This window comes from Microtus oregoni, unplaced genomic scaffold (genome assembly GCF_018167655.1).
Source record: "Microtus oregoni isolate MIOR12 unplaced genomic scaffold, Mior012 000134F_ref0000037, whole genome shotgun sequence".
Classification (NCBI taxonomy): Eukaryota; Metazoa; Chordata; class Mammalia; order Rodentia; family Cricetidae; genus Microtus; species Microtus oregoni.
This window is the reverse complement of record NW_024544778.1, coordinates 1289527-1305164: the sequence shown is the minus strand read 5'-3', so window position 1 is coordinate 1305164 and position 15638 is coordinate 1289527. Positions and strand designations below refer to the sequence as shown.

General features: G+C 47.9%; 1 protein-coding gene and 1 pseudogene across 1 annotated transcript; both read right to left on the bottom strand.

Annotated features, from left to right (window-relative positions):
• Positions 1–1716: 1716 nt before the first annotated feature.
• Positions 1717–11126, bottom strand: LOC121444604 (annotated as a pseudogene).
• Positions 8129–9118, bottom strand: LOC121444579 (testis-expressed protein 19.2-like). The gene has a single exon (XM_041646412.1). The coding sequence runs from the start codon at positions 9116–9118 to the stop codon at positions 8129–8131; it is 990 nt and encodes a 329-aa protein (XP_041502346.1).
• Positions 11127–15638: the final 4512 nt, after the last annotated feature.

Genomic DNA, 15638 nt, shown 5'->3' with positions numbered 1-15638 from the left:
TAACCCCAGCTGATAAAGATGGGAACCAGACCATCATAGAACACAATGCACAGACATTACTCTGTGGGGTTCCGCTTCCTATGCGGAGCTCAGATGTGGGGTGTAGGAGGGGGGAGTCGCTTGTTTGATCCAGCTGCCCAGTCCCGAAATAATCACAGAAATTGTATTAATTAAATCACTGCTTGGCCCATTAACTCTAGCTTCTTATTGGCTAACTCTTACATATTAATTTAACCCATTTGTATTATTTGTGTATTGCCACATGGCTGTGGCTTACTGTGTAAAATTTCCAGCATCTGTCTCTGGCGGCTCCATGGTGTCTCTTTGACTCCACCTTCCTCCTCCCATGCTATAGGCCAAGCCAGTTCTTTATTCATTAACCAATAAAAGCAGAAGAACCTCCCACACAATTGGGGTCTGAAAGAAGACCTTGACTGAGGAGGCTTGAATGAGGCCTCAGGGTGGTCCCCCGGCCTCATTCCCTTTGCTCACACTCCTCTGGTTCAAGTCTCTCCTCTTCTGTCCCACCCTGTACACCAAGCAGTCTGATTCCCACATCACTTTAAATCCTGGTTCCCACCTCAGGATCTGTACTTCCAGCCAGGAGAGCGAGAAAGCCTTCTGGTGGGCAACTGCCGCTGGCCATGCCAGAGGAACAGCGAGCTGTAATTGAAGTTCCAGGAGTCAGTCCACCAGAAGCGAATCCTCTCATGGGTCAGTCTCGTTTAGGCAAGGTCAAGAGTCTACAGACCCTGGAATGTCTTTTGCTTCTGCTGTGCCTTTACATGTTTGCTGCGGCTCTTTCTCTGGTATCTAGCATGCTGTGAGTGGATGTGTGATCTCCACTGCCTGTGTTATAGTGTGTTTATCTCTTGGAAATACCCCATTCTACTGGACATTTTTTATCTTTGTATTGTCAAGATGACCCCTGCAAGCTATACTGTCTAATTTAATCATAACAACAACAACAACAACAATAGCTTATAGAGAGTTTTGATGAATGAAAATAAATACAAGGGTTGTTTACAGCCAGGGTCTGTGAGTCTCACCTACAGAGCTGCAATGGATTGTGACTCAAGTTGATGACTAACAATTGAGTCCCAATAGCCCAGCTGGTTTAAATTCTTTTAATCCTTAATGTTGGGAGATGTGTTCACAGGTCTCGGAGTGCATCACAGCTGAAACAAAGCTTTGAAAATAACAAAGTTACTCCGATGTGGGTCTCTGCCTCTGTTTCCATCTGTTGTTGGATGAAGGTTCCCAGAAAGCCACTGCCACATAGTGGCTACTACTTTGCTGGTTCCACCATGGCCAGAGCCACTAGGAAAGGATCCTAGCTAGCATGGACACAAACCATGTGGTGGGGTCTTTATTTTTCTAGGCCACACCGGAACAAGGCAAAACCAAGCCTGGAGGGAATGTGGGTATACCCAAAGGGAAGGCGCTAGAACCGACAGTCCCACTCAACAGTCAGTCATGGAGACTTCACACGATGCCATTCCTGCTGCTTGGACCCCTCCCCACACCTGGAAGGAGGATGGTAGCAGATGCAGTCTCTGCCTCATCAGCGTCTCCTCACCAAAGATCACACCTGTTGGCTGCTGAGCAGTCAGTTGCTCCATGAAGCGTTCTGGCACCAGTAACAAGGCGGTCACTAGGCATCCGCCAGTCATCCTAGGCAATGAAGGACAGTAGGGACCCTTGCCCCTCACTTGGTCACTGGGCTGCCTTCCCCACTTGGCAGCCCCTCTGCTGCAGCTTCCTGATGAGTTCCAATAGGTTCATCTGCAGCAACAGCTCCTAAGGATTCGTGGTCACGTAGAAACCAACTACTGCTGCCTTCTCCAGAGTGCTCTGCTGGTCGGCGATCTTCCGGTCCAGTTCCAGGACAATCTTACGGTCCATTGTCTGCGGCTCCTCCCGGATTCGATGCTCTGCTGCTGGGTTGCCTGGAGCATGGGCAAGTTGTGGGGCCGGCAGGTCTGCTGAGTTTCCAGATGCTTCTGCCTTAGGGTCTGCCTGAGCACTCGGTGGTCGTTCTGCAGACGCAGTCGCAGGCTCTTCTCGGTGAGATGCTGGATCTCCAGAAGCCCCTGCAAGATCTCGAACACAGTGCCATCGAGCACCCTAAAGATTTAAAGTACAGCTGACTGATTCTTTTTCATATATAAAAGTTTAGGTTTGTGATTCCTTTATTATTCCATATAAGATTACCTTTCAAAATAAGTAATAAAGTAATTGGCCCTTCCTTTGAAACTGCAAAAGGCAGCCTGCTAGTAAAAGACCTGACAAGAACACCTTACTTGACACAAGGTTAATGTATAAGAAGTTGCTTGATTATAAATATATGTTGGTTTTCGGAATAACTTGTTTTTCACCAGTTATAAATAAAATGTTTAATCATGTGAGTGAGATGAAAAACACATTTTTACCTATAATCATTCACTTGAAAAATGGAAGGCAGCTGTTTTGACTCTTGTACTGTCTAGGAGATTCTATTGGGGTAGAAAAGCTGTAAAACAACATGATATAGGAGAGAGAATAAAGAAGATAACGAACAAAGAAGGAAACCATCAAGAGTGTTTGATGGGAATCCACGGAGTCAGCCAAGTTAGACTTTTCTATTTGAGGGGGTTTAGGGAAAAAGGCAGTCACAAACTCCTGTGCTGCTGGAGACTGGACCCCAGACTGCAGTAGGCATCTCTCTGGGGTATAGGGCCACTGGGCCCCACTTTCAACTGTGTCTGTGCCATAGGTAGAGAGGGACCCCTGGAAGCTGGGAAGGCCTCAAATAACAGGGAGTGGTGAGAAGTCATATCTTCACTCTCCTTACAGCGGAACCAGAGCCTCGATCTATTCAACCAATGTGAGCTCAGGCTATGGAGAAAGGCCTCTAGAAGCCAATGGTTTACCTAGGGGAAGCTGTCCAGGTCAGTAAGCCCAGATATATGGATGTCTACAGGCCAGACACATGAATGACCAAGGATGGTCACAGTTGTTTCTTGGTTCTCTGCACTTCTAGCAGCAGCTATGAGCCCTTGTTGTTTGACATCATTTCCCCTTCTAGTACAGCTAGGAAAGCCCTCCACCGAGCTGAATCCCAGCAGTCCTTGATCCTACAGAGCCCCAAGCCACACGGCAACACCATTTTCTGAAGGACCAATGCCTATCTAATGTGGATGCTGGACAAACTCCGTGGACAATAGAGTTGCTGGGTCATCCCAAGAATGGTTAGCAGAGGTGAGGGCACAAGCAAGGGGTTCGAAGGGAAAGCTCAGAGCTAGAAATGGGAGGTCATCTGAGAACCCTTCTCAGGGGCACAGGGGGAACTTGAGAGTCCACAGGGGCTCAAGTGCTCACACAGACCTGGGCTGTCCAAAGGCAAATGCTTCCCACAGTACCCACATCTATTGTGCTCTGAGAAGAAGCATCCTACCTATCTGCAAGTCACTTCATGGGCCATTAAATCATACGCTGCGATCGCGCCGCCTGCACTTTCTCTAAATGTGACTTCTAAAGCTGTGCTCTGCACATAATGGCTTCATTATGTCTGAGAACGATAATTTCTCTGAAAGAACTCATTTCTAATTGCATTACCACACTCTGCAAAAAAAAAAAATGAGGCTTTATGGGTAGGAACCAGTTTGGGGGGGATCTCTTTCTTGGGTGCACATCCAGCCCGCATACAGGGGCTTTTCAACTTATTAAAGAAGCCCAATGCTTTATAAGTATACCACTAGGTGCTGAAAGGCCAGCGGTCCTTCTCTCTACCCTTCTGGTCTACAAGAGCAGCAATTTCTCATGGGAAACATTGGGAAAGGTACGAGCAGGCTGAGAGTGAGACAAGCTAGGTTTTGATGTGCCCCTGACATCCTGGGCAGACCCAGGGAACCAAAGTATTCAGTGCAGAGATGGCTTTTGAGGCCCACCCACATCAGAGGCTGGGATGCCTCCCAGGGTGCTGTGGCTACACCTTGATACAGCCACAGCGGGGGATTCATTCACCTCCCTGCCCCCACTGCTCGAGCACCCCATAGCCTGCCACCACTCCACATCTCCAGGAGGTGCGTCTTTTGGTACAGAGAATAATTTCCCCTACTTCCAGTCTCTGGCACTGCAGTTTCCTGCCTCTGGGCCTCATTCCCCTCAGCTCTGAGACCCAGCTGGAGAGACGATGACCACAATGAAATCAATTAAAATTTGTACCAGTCTGCAGCTGAGGAGAGGGGCCACTGATTAGTGAACAGCCTCAGACGTCCCAGTGATCCCAAGAGACGGAAGCTCTAAAACTGGCAGGTGGGCTGAATGCAGACCTGTTCCTGACCGGGAATCCCCACGCTATTGAAAGCTGAAAACAGCGGCAAAGAGAAATATCTAATACCCTAGTTTCCCTGAGAATCAGCCTCAGGGGCCTCCTGCTGCAGAGAGAGACCATGGGGTCTGAACACTGCTGTCTTCTGGTCCCAAAAGGCTGAGTGACTTTTGGAAAAAAGGTCCCAGTTCAGGATCCACAAATACCTAGTGTCCTGGGTGAGGAGATGGTGAACATGGGGAGACTTTCTGGGCGTGGCAAAGGCGGAGGGAGAGCAGAAGGCCAAATTTTCTTGCAAGAAGAACACCAAAGCTGCATCTCCTCACAATACGTAGGAACAACCCCGATCTGTGATCCATACAACTTCAGAAACCTCTCTCCTCTCAGCATGGCCATTCTCTCCTTCCCGAGTGATAAGTAGGACAGGAGCATCCACTCTTCCATGTCTAGCTGCAGTGGGACTGCCCCGACCTCCCACTGACCCTGAAACCAACCGAGGAGCCTGGTCTAAGAGGTGGGACCCTTGTTCCTCTAGCTTCCCTCCTGGGAGATCTCCCCCATCTTCCTATTCTCACCACCACGACCACCATCATCAGCATCTCCACCACTGCCACCACCATGATCGTCACCGTCACCAACTTTGCCACCAGCACTGCCATTGTCAATGTGATCACCACCATTGTTTTTCATGCATAAGTGATTAAAAGACACCGTCTCCACCTAAATCACAAAATGACGGTCCTTCTTGATAGCTATTTCATATTGATATGTAATTAGGAACACCCCTCTCTCCTCCGTGTTCCCATCTTCCTTCCCCGCCGCCCCCCCCCCCCCAGGCACTGTTTCTCTAAGACTGGAGCAACTCCCAAGATGTTTTGGTCTTTGACCATGTGTGGCTTTTCAGTGTATAGTTAATGATGCTACATTGAAACATTATCATAAATGACACCATAATGCACTTGTCAATTTATACATTTTCTTCTCCCTCCACTGACAAGAGTTCATGTGTCACTCTGACAGGCTCTACACCCTCCGCTGCACACCTTAGCTGTTTCCCACGGCTCCTCCATTCCATTTCCAGGAAAACATGCCCACCAGAGTCAGGCTGTGGGTTAGATCATCTATGAAATGACACTAGCAGGAGAGCCAACGTTTCAGGGAATTGTTGGAGTCAAGTCAACGACAGAAAGTTTTTCATTGTTTGGAACAACCGTCTTCAGGAGCCTGGCAAGCTGTAAATGCAGAGTGATGTTGGTACAGCTTCAAACGCAGGAGCCATAGGATTGTGGAAGCATTTCCACAGGCAATAGACATGATTTTCTACCCAGGTGCTCTGAGAAAAGGGTGGTGATCCCTTCTCTGGGCCAGCACCTGTGAACTGCAACATTTGATGAACTTGAGGTGACATTCACACGACAAAGTGATTGGATATGAAAAATTAAATGGCACTTAATGAGTTCACAGTGTGCACAGCCCCTCCCCCACCTGATTCCAGAACATTTCCAGAGCTCTAGGAGCTGCCCTATACCCACTCAGCCATCCCTCCCAGACTCTAGTGGCCGCCTGCTGTCCTGAAGGGACTGGTCTACTCTGAACATCTTTCATGAACATAGCCACACAGTCTGTGCTCTGCTCACAGCCCTTTCCCTCAGCATGATGCTTTCGAGGTCCATTTATGCTGCCAGGAGGCACCCGCGATGCCATTTTGTTACCATGTACGGATTGCCACAATGTATCTGCTCATGGCTTGCTGGAAATTTAGCTTTTAATTTTTACTACTGTGAACAATGTTGCTAAGAGCACCAATACACCTGTGTGTAATTCTTTCTTAGTCTATGCTAGATCAGATGCTTTTTCCTCATTTTTAGATGAGAGGAACTGAGAATGTAGCACAGGTTCACTAAACAGAGATGGTGAGCTCCTTGGACTGCCTCTCCTTATGATGCACCCCACTCCCTAGAATATCACGCTGTGGTGGAATTATCTCAAAAAGAAGCCTGGGAAGGGCCAGTGAAATGGCTCAGTGGGGAAAGGCACTTCCGCCAAGACTGATGGCCTGAGGCCAATCCCATAGACCCATGTAGTGAAAGGAAGGAGAAAATAATCCTACATGTCAAGTGCCGTTGATTTTTTCATTTCAAATAATTTTGGTGTGTAATGTCACCTCAATTTAAATGCATGCTGTGGTGTGACACACTCACATCCATACCCCTACACACCCCCACAATAAATAACTGTAATCAAATTTTTTTAAAGCCTGGGAGGCTGGAGAGACGGTTCAGCTGTCTGTGCAATTATAAGGGCTGGGATTTGAATCCTAGAACCCATGCAGCAATCCAGGTGTTTAAAGCATGGGAGCATCTTAAGTTCTGAGGGAGGTAGAGAGATATAAGAGGATACCTGCCACTTGCAGGCTCCAGCTGGGAAGAGAAAAACACAAGATCCAGGTGTACTAGAGACCCTGCCTCAGATATAGGCACAGAGACAGAGAACATCTGACATCTTCTTCTGGACTTGGTGTGCACACAGTCACATACAAATCAATCAGTGAATACATTTCTTTTGATTTAAAAAGGCCTGCACAACCTGGTGGTGGTGCACACATCTAAACCCAGTACTCGGGAGGCAGAGGCAGGCAGATCTGTGAGTTCGAGGCCAGCCTGGTCTGCAGAGCGAGTTCCAGGACAGGCTCCAAAGTGACACAGAGAAACCCTTATCAGAAAACAAAAACAAAACAAAACAAAACAAAGCAAAAAAAAAAAAAAGACCCACATACCAAAGGGTTTAAATACTACAGAGATGGTTTGATAGGTAAAATCTCTTGCAGATGACCTGAGTGGCCATTTTTTTTTTTTGTTTGGTTTCTCAAGACAGGGTTTCTCTGTAGCTTTGGAGCCTGCCCCAGAACTAGCTCTTGTAGACCAGGCTGGCCTCGAACTCACAGAGATCCGCCTGCCTCTGCCTCCCGAGTGCTGGGATTAAAGGCGTGCGCCACCAGCGTTCAGACTGAGTGGCCATTCCTGGAAGAAGACAGTCAACTCCTGAAAGTTGTCCTCTGACCTCCACACGTGAACCGTGGCGTGTGTGCACCCACATCTCAAACCCACACAATAATAAAAGTAAAATTAAATAATGAAGACGAAACAACAAAGTGTTTGCTGTGATGGATGCTTCACCAGGAGGGAGAGAGGGCGAACCACAGATGGGACAGACCCAGTTTGGAAGGGAGAGTTAGCTACCCAATAACTGGGTAACCACAGGATCCAGGGCCTCTTCTGGCTGCTGCAGTACCAGGTATGAGGACACCATGTGTAGGGAAAACCATCCACGTCAAATAATAAAATTTAAAACACCAACTTTATTAACAGAGACAGCGAAAGAGGCAAATAAAAGCAAACAGCATAAATACTCCATACAGTTAGCCCTGGAACCCGGTCTCATGACCCCTAAGACAGGATCTAACTACAGCACACGCAAGGTCACCTCAGAGGACATGCACAGAGTGGACAAGACTGTGACTAGTCACTCAGGACACCAGATACAAAACACCCCACCTACACATATAGCTAGTCCTCACCTTCCAAACACTGAACAGTCAGCTGGGCCCAGCTAAACTCCTGCTGAAACATGCCAGACTTCCCTCTGAGGTCCCGAAGCCCCTAGGCTCTTCCAGATGCGCCCCTAAAATTCTGGACCAACCGTTCCCTGCGGCTCATAACAGGCAACCTCTGGCTCTTCATATTCCCTGGGGACCTGGGGCAATGGGGGCTGCCTAAGGATCAGTGCCTGAGTTATTTGGGAGTCAGGAAGGAAGGATCAGGAGATGAAGTTATCAATGAAGTGACGGTGCAAGCTGTAACTCAGGTCCCTTTGAGGCTCCATATATTTGATAAAAAGCCTCTCCCCTGGATCCGTGCTCCAGTCGTCTGGGGTGTCACTCTCCCAGGGCAGGTAAGAGTGCACCTTGAAGCCCCCCTTTCGCAGGCTGCAGGCAGCAGGCACCAGCTCTACCCCCAGCTCTGAGGACTCCAAAACGCTCAGCCTCCAGCGGTACAGATCCGGCTGTTTAGGTTCATTCTGTAGATAGGCCTTCCTCAGCTCACCAGGGTCCAGCAACATCTGCCAGCGATGAACCTGGGTCCTCACAGCCCAGCAAGGACGCATTGTCAGCAAGTAGCAGATGCCATCGAAGTTACCCAACACAGTGACAAACTTCAGGTGTTCCAGCAAGCTGTCTACTAGCAACTGCATGGGCCAGATGGGGCTCAACTCCAACAATACAGGTTGCCCAGGATATGGGTTGAAATCGACAATATCACACCAGGACAGAGGAGGGATGATGCGCAGCCGGTGGAGGCAGGAAGAAAAGACGCCTAATCTCAAGGGAAGCGCCTGGGTCCAGTCATCAATCTCGGGGCCCAGATCCAGGGGTACAGCTTCCTCAGGCCGCAGATCAGTAGGCACAGGCTGGGGTGCCGGCCATACAGGGGCTGATACTGGGAATCCAGGCCCCACATGCTCAGTGACGGTCTGTGGCAAATACCCGTAGCTCTGGAACCCAGTGAGCTCCAACCCCAGCCATGCATCCGGATCAGATCCTTCCTCTGAGAGTTCTACAAACGCATTGCCCAACTCTTCCTCGTCCCAATCTCCTGTCTCCAACATTCTTCTAAATACCAGGAAAGCTTCCTTGAAGCAAGCAAAGCAGATCTTCATTTGGTCTCCGTGGACAAGGTGGTATAGCCAGGACACAAAGAGGCTGGGCATGTCCCTGGTCCCATGGCGAACGTTGACTGGGGGACACATGGCCAAGAAGCCTGCCTGTAGCTGATTGGATAGAAAGAGGAAGACTTGATCGATGGTCTCAGGATCTGGAGACCACGTGATGCTAGGGACAGACGGGAAGAGCCGAGAATGGGAGAAATGGGAGAAAATGGGGTGCAGTAGGGGGTCTCAGGTACTTTGGGCTCCAGGCTATGGGGTGGTGGTGAGAAAACTGGGTGCCAATGCAATGGATACCCTCTTGGAGAAGTGGACAGACGTGAGATTCCAGAAACTTCTCCACCTTCACACTTGCTCCAATGTCTGGGGAGCTTGAAAGGGAAAGAAAATGAGGCTTGGCGCCCCCTGCTGTGCAGGCTGCTGAGACCACCGAGGGGAGGAGGGCTGGGGCTGAGGTTCCCCAAGGTGCACTGCTCGCCTTGAGCAGACTGAGGCTCCCTCACCATAGTCCCAGGCTCAGCAGCTTCCTTGGGACTCATGGCCAGGCTCCCAACTGGAGGAGGCCGGGAAGGGGAAGACTAAACCTGGATCCCCTGCCCAATGCGCTCCCACGCAGACCCAGACCCTCTTCACCCACCCAATCTGTCCCAGCCACCCTCTCAGCCCCTTCCCATCCTCGCCTGCCTGCCTGAACTCCCAGTAAACCTGCTAATGGATGCCTATCCCAGCAAGGCTCCTCCGTCACAGCACCAGGGCCTTATAAAGGGCCAATATCCATGATGCTCTAACTTATTTACATATCTCCCATGAACCCCAAAATGTAGAAAGCTAAGGGGCTCAATCACCCTGGCCCCGAGATGTACTTGCGGCCTGGCAGCCCTCATGGGATGCATGCACTGCTGGCCTGTTTGCACCCAAGGTGCCCTATGTCCCTGAATCACTCTCACTTTAGGAGACACGAAGGCCTGAGATTGAGCCTGCGGCTTATCTTGTTTGAAAAAGAGGGTTCCCACTTCTCCGTATTTTTAGTAAAAGTTCTTTAAAACTTGTGAAGCTGCCCACTCGGCCCTCAACTGCGTTTTAAACACATTTTCCCCTCTCTGGGTCTTTTCTTTCTTTCTTTCTTTCTTTTTTTTTTTTTTTTTTTTTTTTTTTGGTTTTTCAAGACAGGGTTTCTCTGTGGTTTTGGAGCCTGTCCTGGAACTAGCTCTTGTAGACCAGGCTTGGTCTCGAACTCACAGAGATCCGCCTGACTCTGCCTCCCAAGTGCTGGGATTAAAGGCATGGGCCACCACTGCCCGGCTTGGGTCTTTTCTTTCTTAAACAACTCTTGAAAGAATTCTGTCTGAAGTTTATTTGTAGAGGAGTCCGGGACACAGGGAAAAGCCAACCAGAAGAGAGAAGTTTTCCAGTGGCCTCCATCCTGAGCGGAACAATCACTGAATATTTGTTTAAATCTGGGAGCAGCACTGTGGGTGTTAAAATCTCAAAAATGTGCCCACAGTCTACTCTGGACATCCTCCAGGTTAGGACACGGGGGTGATGACAAGCCCCCGACACCACAGGGCCAGCGGGACCAGTTCAGTCTCTGGCACTCTGTCTTCCCCAGGCCCTAGAATCACTGACATGCCCTCTGCAACTGTTTTGCCCTATCCAAAATATCACATGCTGGCCTCAAGCAACAAGAAACTATCTCAGTTTCCTTCCTTCGGAACACACAGCTAGGTTTTCCAGTTGCCGTGGGGCAGCAGAAAGCAAGTTTCACTCCAGGGTTCCATAATACTCCATTAACTGGATATACCTCTGTTTATCCACTCACCTCCTGAAGAATACCGTGCTGCTCTCTGGGAGTTTGACAAGGAAAGCGGCTATGTTCAGTTGTGAGCTTGACAGATACCTGGAACTCTTCACCGGCCCTGTGTGGTCTTCTCTCCTCCTCCTCGCCCCTCTCCCTTATCAACCTTGTGTCTGTGAGCTCTTGAACTGCTCAGCTGTCTCCTCTTCAGCTTCAACTAGCCAGCTGTCTCTCCTTGGTCTTGTCTTTGGGCCTTACTGTTCAACTGTCAACACCTGTGGGGTTGGGTTGATCCATGCCCCCGTATTATTGTGTATTTAAACTCTTAATTCCCAGTGGGGCTGCTTTGGGGATGCATGCTTACTGTAGGAAGTGTGTCACTGGTGGTGGCCTTTGAGACTTTAAGAGTTCTTCACCCCACCTGCTTCCAGTTGGCTCTCTCATCTTCATGTTTGTAGCTGGTGATGTGTTCTCTTGCTTTTTGTTCTGCCCACCTCCTCCCCTCCCACATTGCCTTCTCGTCTAACAATTTGGTATATAAGAGAAAATAATTTTTTTCTTTTCTGCATTACATTGGTCATGATATATTATCTCAGCAACCTGACTGTCCCACCTCCTGTCACTCTGTTGTAGACAAGGTCACTCTGAGGACAGATCAGCTGCTGCAGAGGACCTCCACAACACCAGCTGAAGACATGATGCAGTCACAGCACTGCCAGAGCCTGCACTAGTCTGGGAAAGCAACACCTCAGCTAGACAAGCTTCTGTGTCCACTCAATGCCGCTGAAATTGTTTTCATCTCTTTAGGGTGAGAAGGAACTACCACTTGATCCCTGTCCCGCAGAAGGCATGGGACTGAGAAAATCAGAGTTCTTTATTTCAAACCTCTGCCATACCCCTCCTTCCCATATAACCAGGTTGTGTTGCTGACTCTTCAAGTCAGGTAGGAGACAGTTCCTGTGCTGTCCCTCATGGTTCAGGCGAGTGTTGGTGTACAGTATTGAGGGGAAAGATTTCCCCAGTGGAAGTGCTGCGGCTCTGAGGGGAAATCTATCCTGGCTGTGAGGAGCCACAGGGTCGCACTGCACAACAAACCTCACTCAAGAGATTTATTGGGAAAGACACAGATGGTGGCTGCCTGTGCTCCACAGAGAAGCAGCAGGCATCTGAGCAGGAGGCAAGTTTTATATGAAGGGTTTCTCAGGGCAGGGTTTTGCAGGGTGGAGATTTCCACAGTGGGGATTCGTAGGATTTTGAATTCTGAGATTGGTGGGTTTGATAGCATTTGAAACCCTGAAGTGCGATTGGACCTTTACCCTACAGGAAGACCCAACAAGTCCAACAGTGCTTCTCTTCAGGAATATTTGTGAGTGTTCACGTGTCACCTGGTCTTCATTGCTTTCTTCTCAACTTGTTCTGGTCAGACTTTCATGAGGGAACTCCTGACTTGCTGATAAGTCCCTTTGCTAAGCTCATGTATGGGTAGACAGAGGATGGTCCATCTTCATTTCTGTGGTTGTGATAAAATTCACTAACAAAAGGAAACTTTGGGGACGAGAGGTTTATTTGGCTTACAATTTGAGGTCACACACTATAGTTTCTTTCTTTCTTTCTTTCTTTTTTACTCAATAAAGGCAGAACCTCGATCCTCTCGTCACATTGCACCCATAGTCAAAAGGGAGGAGAATTAATGTGGCATTCCTTGCTTACAGCTAGCTTACTCCACTTTGACACAGCGGGAAGCTCTCTGCCTTGGAAGTGATACATGAATGGGTCTGTGGGTCCTTCAGACATTCACCAGTTTGACCATTAACACACTGTAACAAAGAAGAAGCTTTTGCTTCATATACTGGCTCCAGGTCTATACTCAAATGTAGCTCCCAGCCCCATAAGCCAGGGGTTCATAAAGGAAAAGAGAATAAAGTTTATTTATTTACAGGTGAGCAGAAGGTCATCTTGAGCAAAACAAGCTTTTGGTTACAGCAACAAAATCAGCAGTTAAACTGATGATGTGATATTTTGTTTAAGATCTAACAAATAATGCATGCCTGATGATCAGAGTGGGGAGCTAGCCACACTAGTGGGCTATAGAGGCCAGGCAGTAGTGGCTCATACCTTTAATTTCAGCACTCTGGAATCAGAGGCAGATGGATCTCTGTGAGTTCAAGGGTGCTTGCTCTGCTCTACACAAGATTGAATCTGTCTGAAAGAGAAACAGAGTGACACTTTTGAGCCCAGCATTTGGTTTCACATGACTTTAATCCCAGCACCAGGGAGGTGGATACAGGAGTGATGTGGATGGGCAAAGACAGGAATATAAGTTGGGAGGAGACAGAAACTCAGGGCTTTCAGTCTGAACATTCAATTTGAGTATTTGTTAGAGATATAATCTTTCCCCCTTTTATAGTGAGGATTTGGTAGAGATAAAAGACTCTTTATTGACTGATTTTTATGTTCCTGTTCTTTCTGCATTTACCTCAATATCTGACTCTGGATTTTTATTATTAAGACAATTAGAAATTGTGATATATGGTGACCTATATTAACTTGCATAAGTAATAGTTTTGTTAAAATTGTTCAAGACCAGGTATTACAAAACGGATACTGAACAGTCCTTAAAATATGAGAGTCCCATTTGTTATTTTATTTTTTTTTTATTTTTGAGACAGGGTTTCTCTGTAGCTTTTTTGGTTCCTGTCCTGGAACTAGCTCTTCTAGACCAGGCTGGCCTCGAACTCACAGAGATCCGCCTGCCTCTGCCTCCCGAGTGCTGGGATTAAAGGCGTGCGCTGCCACCACCGCCTGGCTCCCATTTGGTTTTGTAGTTCTCTTAGGCACAGTAATTTTAAACTTTTTGAACAGATTCTGTTCAGTGCCAGCATGGCAAGCACAGCTGTAGCAGGCCTTGTCCTTCTTGCTTTCCCTCTGCCTTGCTAAACAAACCTGTTAGATTACATCCCCAAGGCTAGCAGCAAGGCCTGTTCCCGTACATGGATACTTTCCTATGCCACAATCCTTCCTGAGGATGAGGACAGAAGTCCAGCAAGCTAAAGGCTCCTTTGGTTCGCCTAATTAAATGCCCAAACCAAATATCCTACTGCATCCTAGCCATTCTAACACAAACTGCCTTTTTCCTCTTCTTAAGAGACATGGGCAGGCCATTGCTGCTGATTTTCTGCCTGAGTCAGAGAGCAGCCGCTTTAACTTTTCTTTCCCACTAAATAAAGGATTTCTGAGAAAACAGGTGTTTGGGTGTGGTCTGTGGGAAATCCGTGGCAGGAGGAAGCCCCTGTTGTGTGCACACACGTGGATGGGGTTTTCAGGGTGGAGTGTGCCCTGCATTTATAACCCTGCAAGGTGGTTTCTTCCCCTCTTTCCTCATTGGCTGAGTAATCAGGAGGCTGCAGGCTCACACATCATCTGCAATTGACAAGGGTGTTTTCCCAGTGCAAACCATAGGTGGGTTTATCTCCACATTTTATGTCCTGATGCTTTGAAGTGTTCTCTGGTGCATGACCTTCTTACCTGTGCAGGTTGTTACACAGGTGTGACTGTTAATAGTTTTCTGTTCTTTTTCTTTGTTAATGATTGTGAGGCTAGAGAGGTGGTTCAGCTATTGAGAGTGTTACCTGCCTTCAGTTCCAGTCTTGTTTGAATTCCAGTCCTGACTTCCTTCAGTTATGAGCAGCAATGTGGAAGTGTGAGACAAACAAATCATTTCTCTCAATACCCACCCCTGCCCCCAAATATTGTTGACTGCTTGAGGCAGGCACCCGGGTCTCTCTGAGTTCAAGGTCATCCTGGTCTACAGAGCAAGTATTAGGATGGGCTCCAAAGAGACACAGAGAAACCCTGTGTAACAAAAGAAAACAAAACAAAATTAAACCTCCCCCCAAAAGGGTCTGCACCCCAAAACCGGTTAAGGACCAATGAGATGGCTTGATAGGTAAAATCTCTTTCTGATGACCTGAGCGATCATTCCTGGAAGAAGCCGGTGGACTCCTGAAATTTGTCATTTGGCCTGCACACGTGTACTGTGTTGTATGTGAACCCACGTTCTCAAACACACACAACGATAAAAGTAAAATTACATAATGAAGACAAAACAACAACAAAGTGTTTGCTGTGATTGATTGCTTTCCCGAGAGAGAGAGAAGAAGAGAGAGAGAGAGAGAGAGAAGAGAGAGAGAGAGAGAGAGAGAGAGAGAGAGAGAGAAAGAGAGAGATAGGATGAATCACCACAGATGGAACAGACCAAGTTTGGGAGGAAGAGTTAGCTACCCACAGACCACAGGCTCCAGACCACTGAAGCCAACACCAAGGTTGCCGCTTCCATACTGTGCTGTGTTTTTTATACCGCAGTGTGATGCTCTCTCTCCAAGAATGAGCATCAGACCCTGTTGTCAAGAATTAAGACCCCTGAAGACAAGGAAGAAAAGAGACACTCAAAGTTAGTTAAAGAGCAATGCTTGACGTGGGTAATAGCAAACACCTGTAATCCCCGAAATCAGGACCCCAATGCAGGAGGATCTTGAGTTTGAGCCTACCTGCCTAGACTACAGAGTAACCTTGTTTCAAAGAGAGAAAAAAAATAAAGCAAAGAAAACTCATAGTTGGATCCTATCATGTTGTTAACTAATCAGCAAGATTCCTCCAGGATTAGAATCTTACTTTCATTAATAACTAAACCACTTAAATCACCAGGTATGCCAGGGCCACGCAGATATGCAGAAATTTCTAGATGGGCCACGCACAGGCAGAAGACAATGGGCACTCAGAGTCCATGGATGAGGTCCATGGGCACCTTGT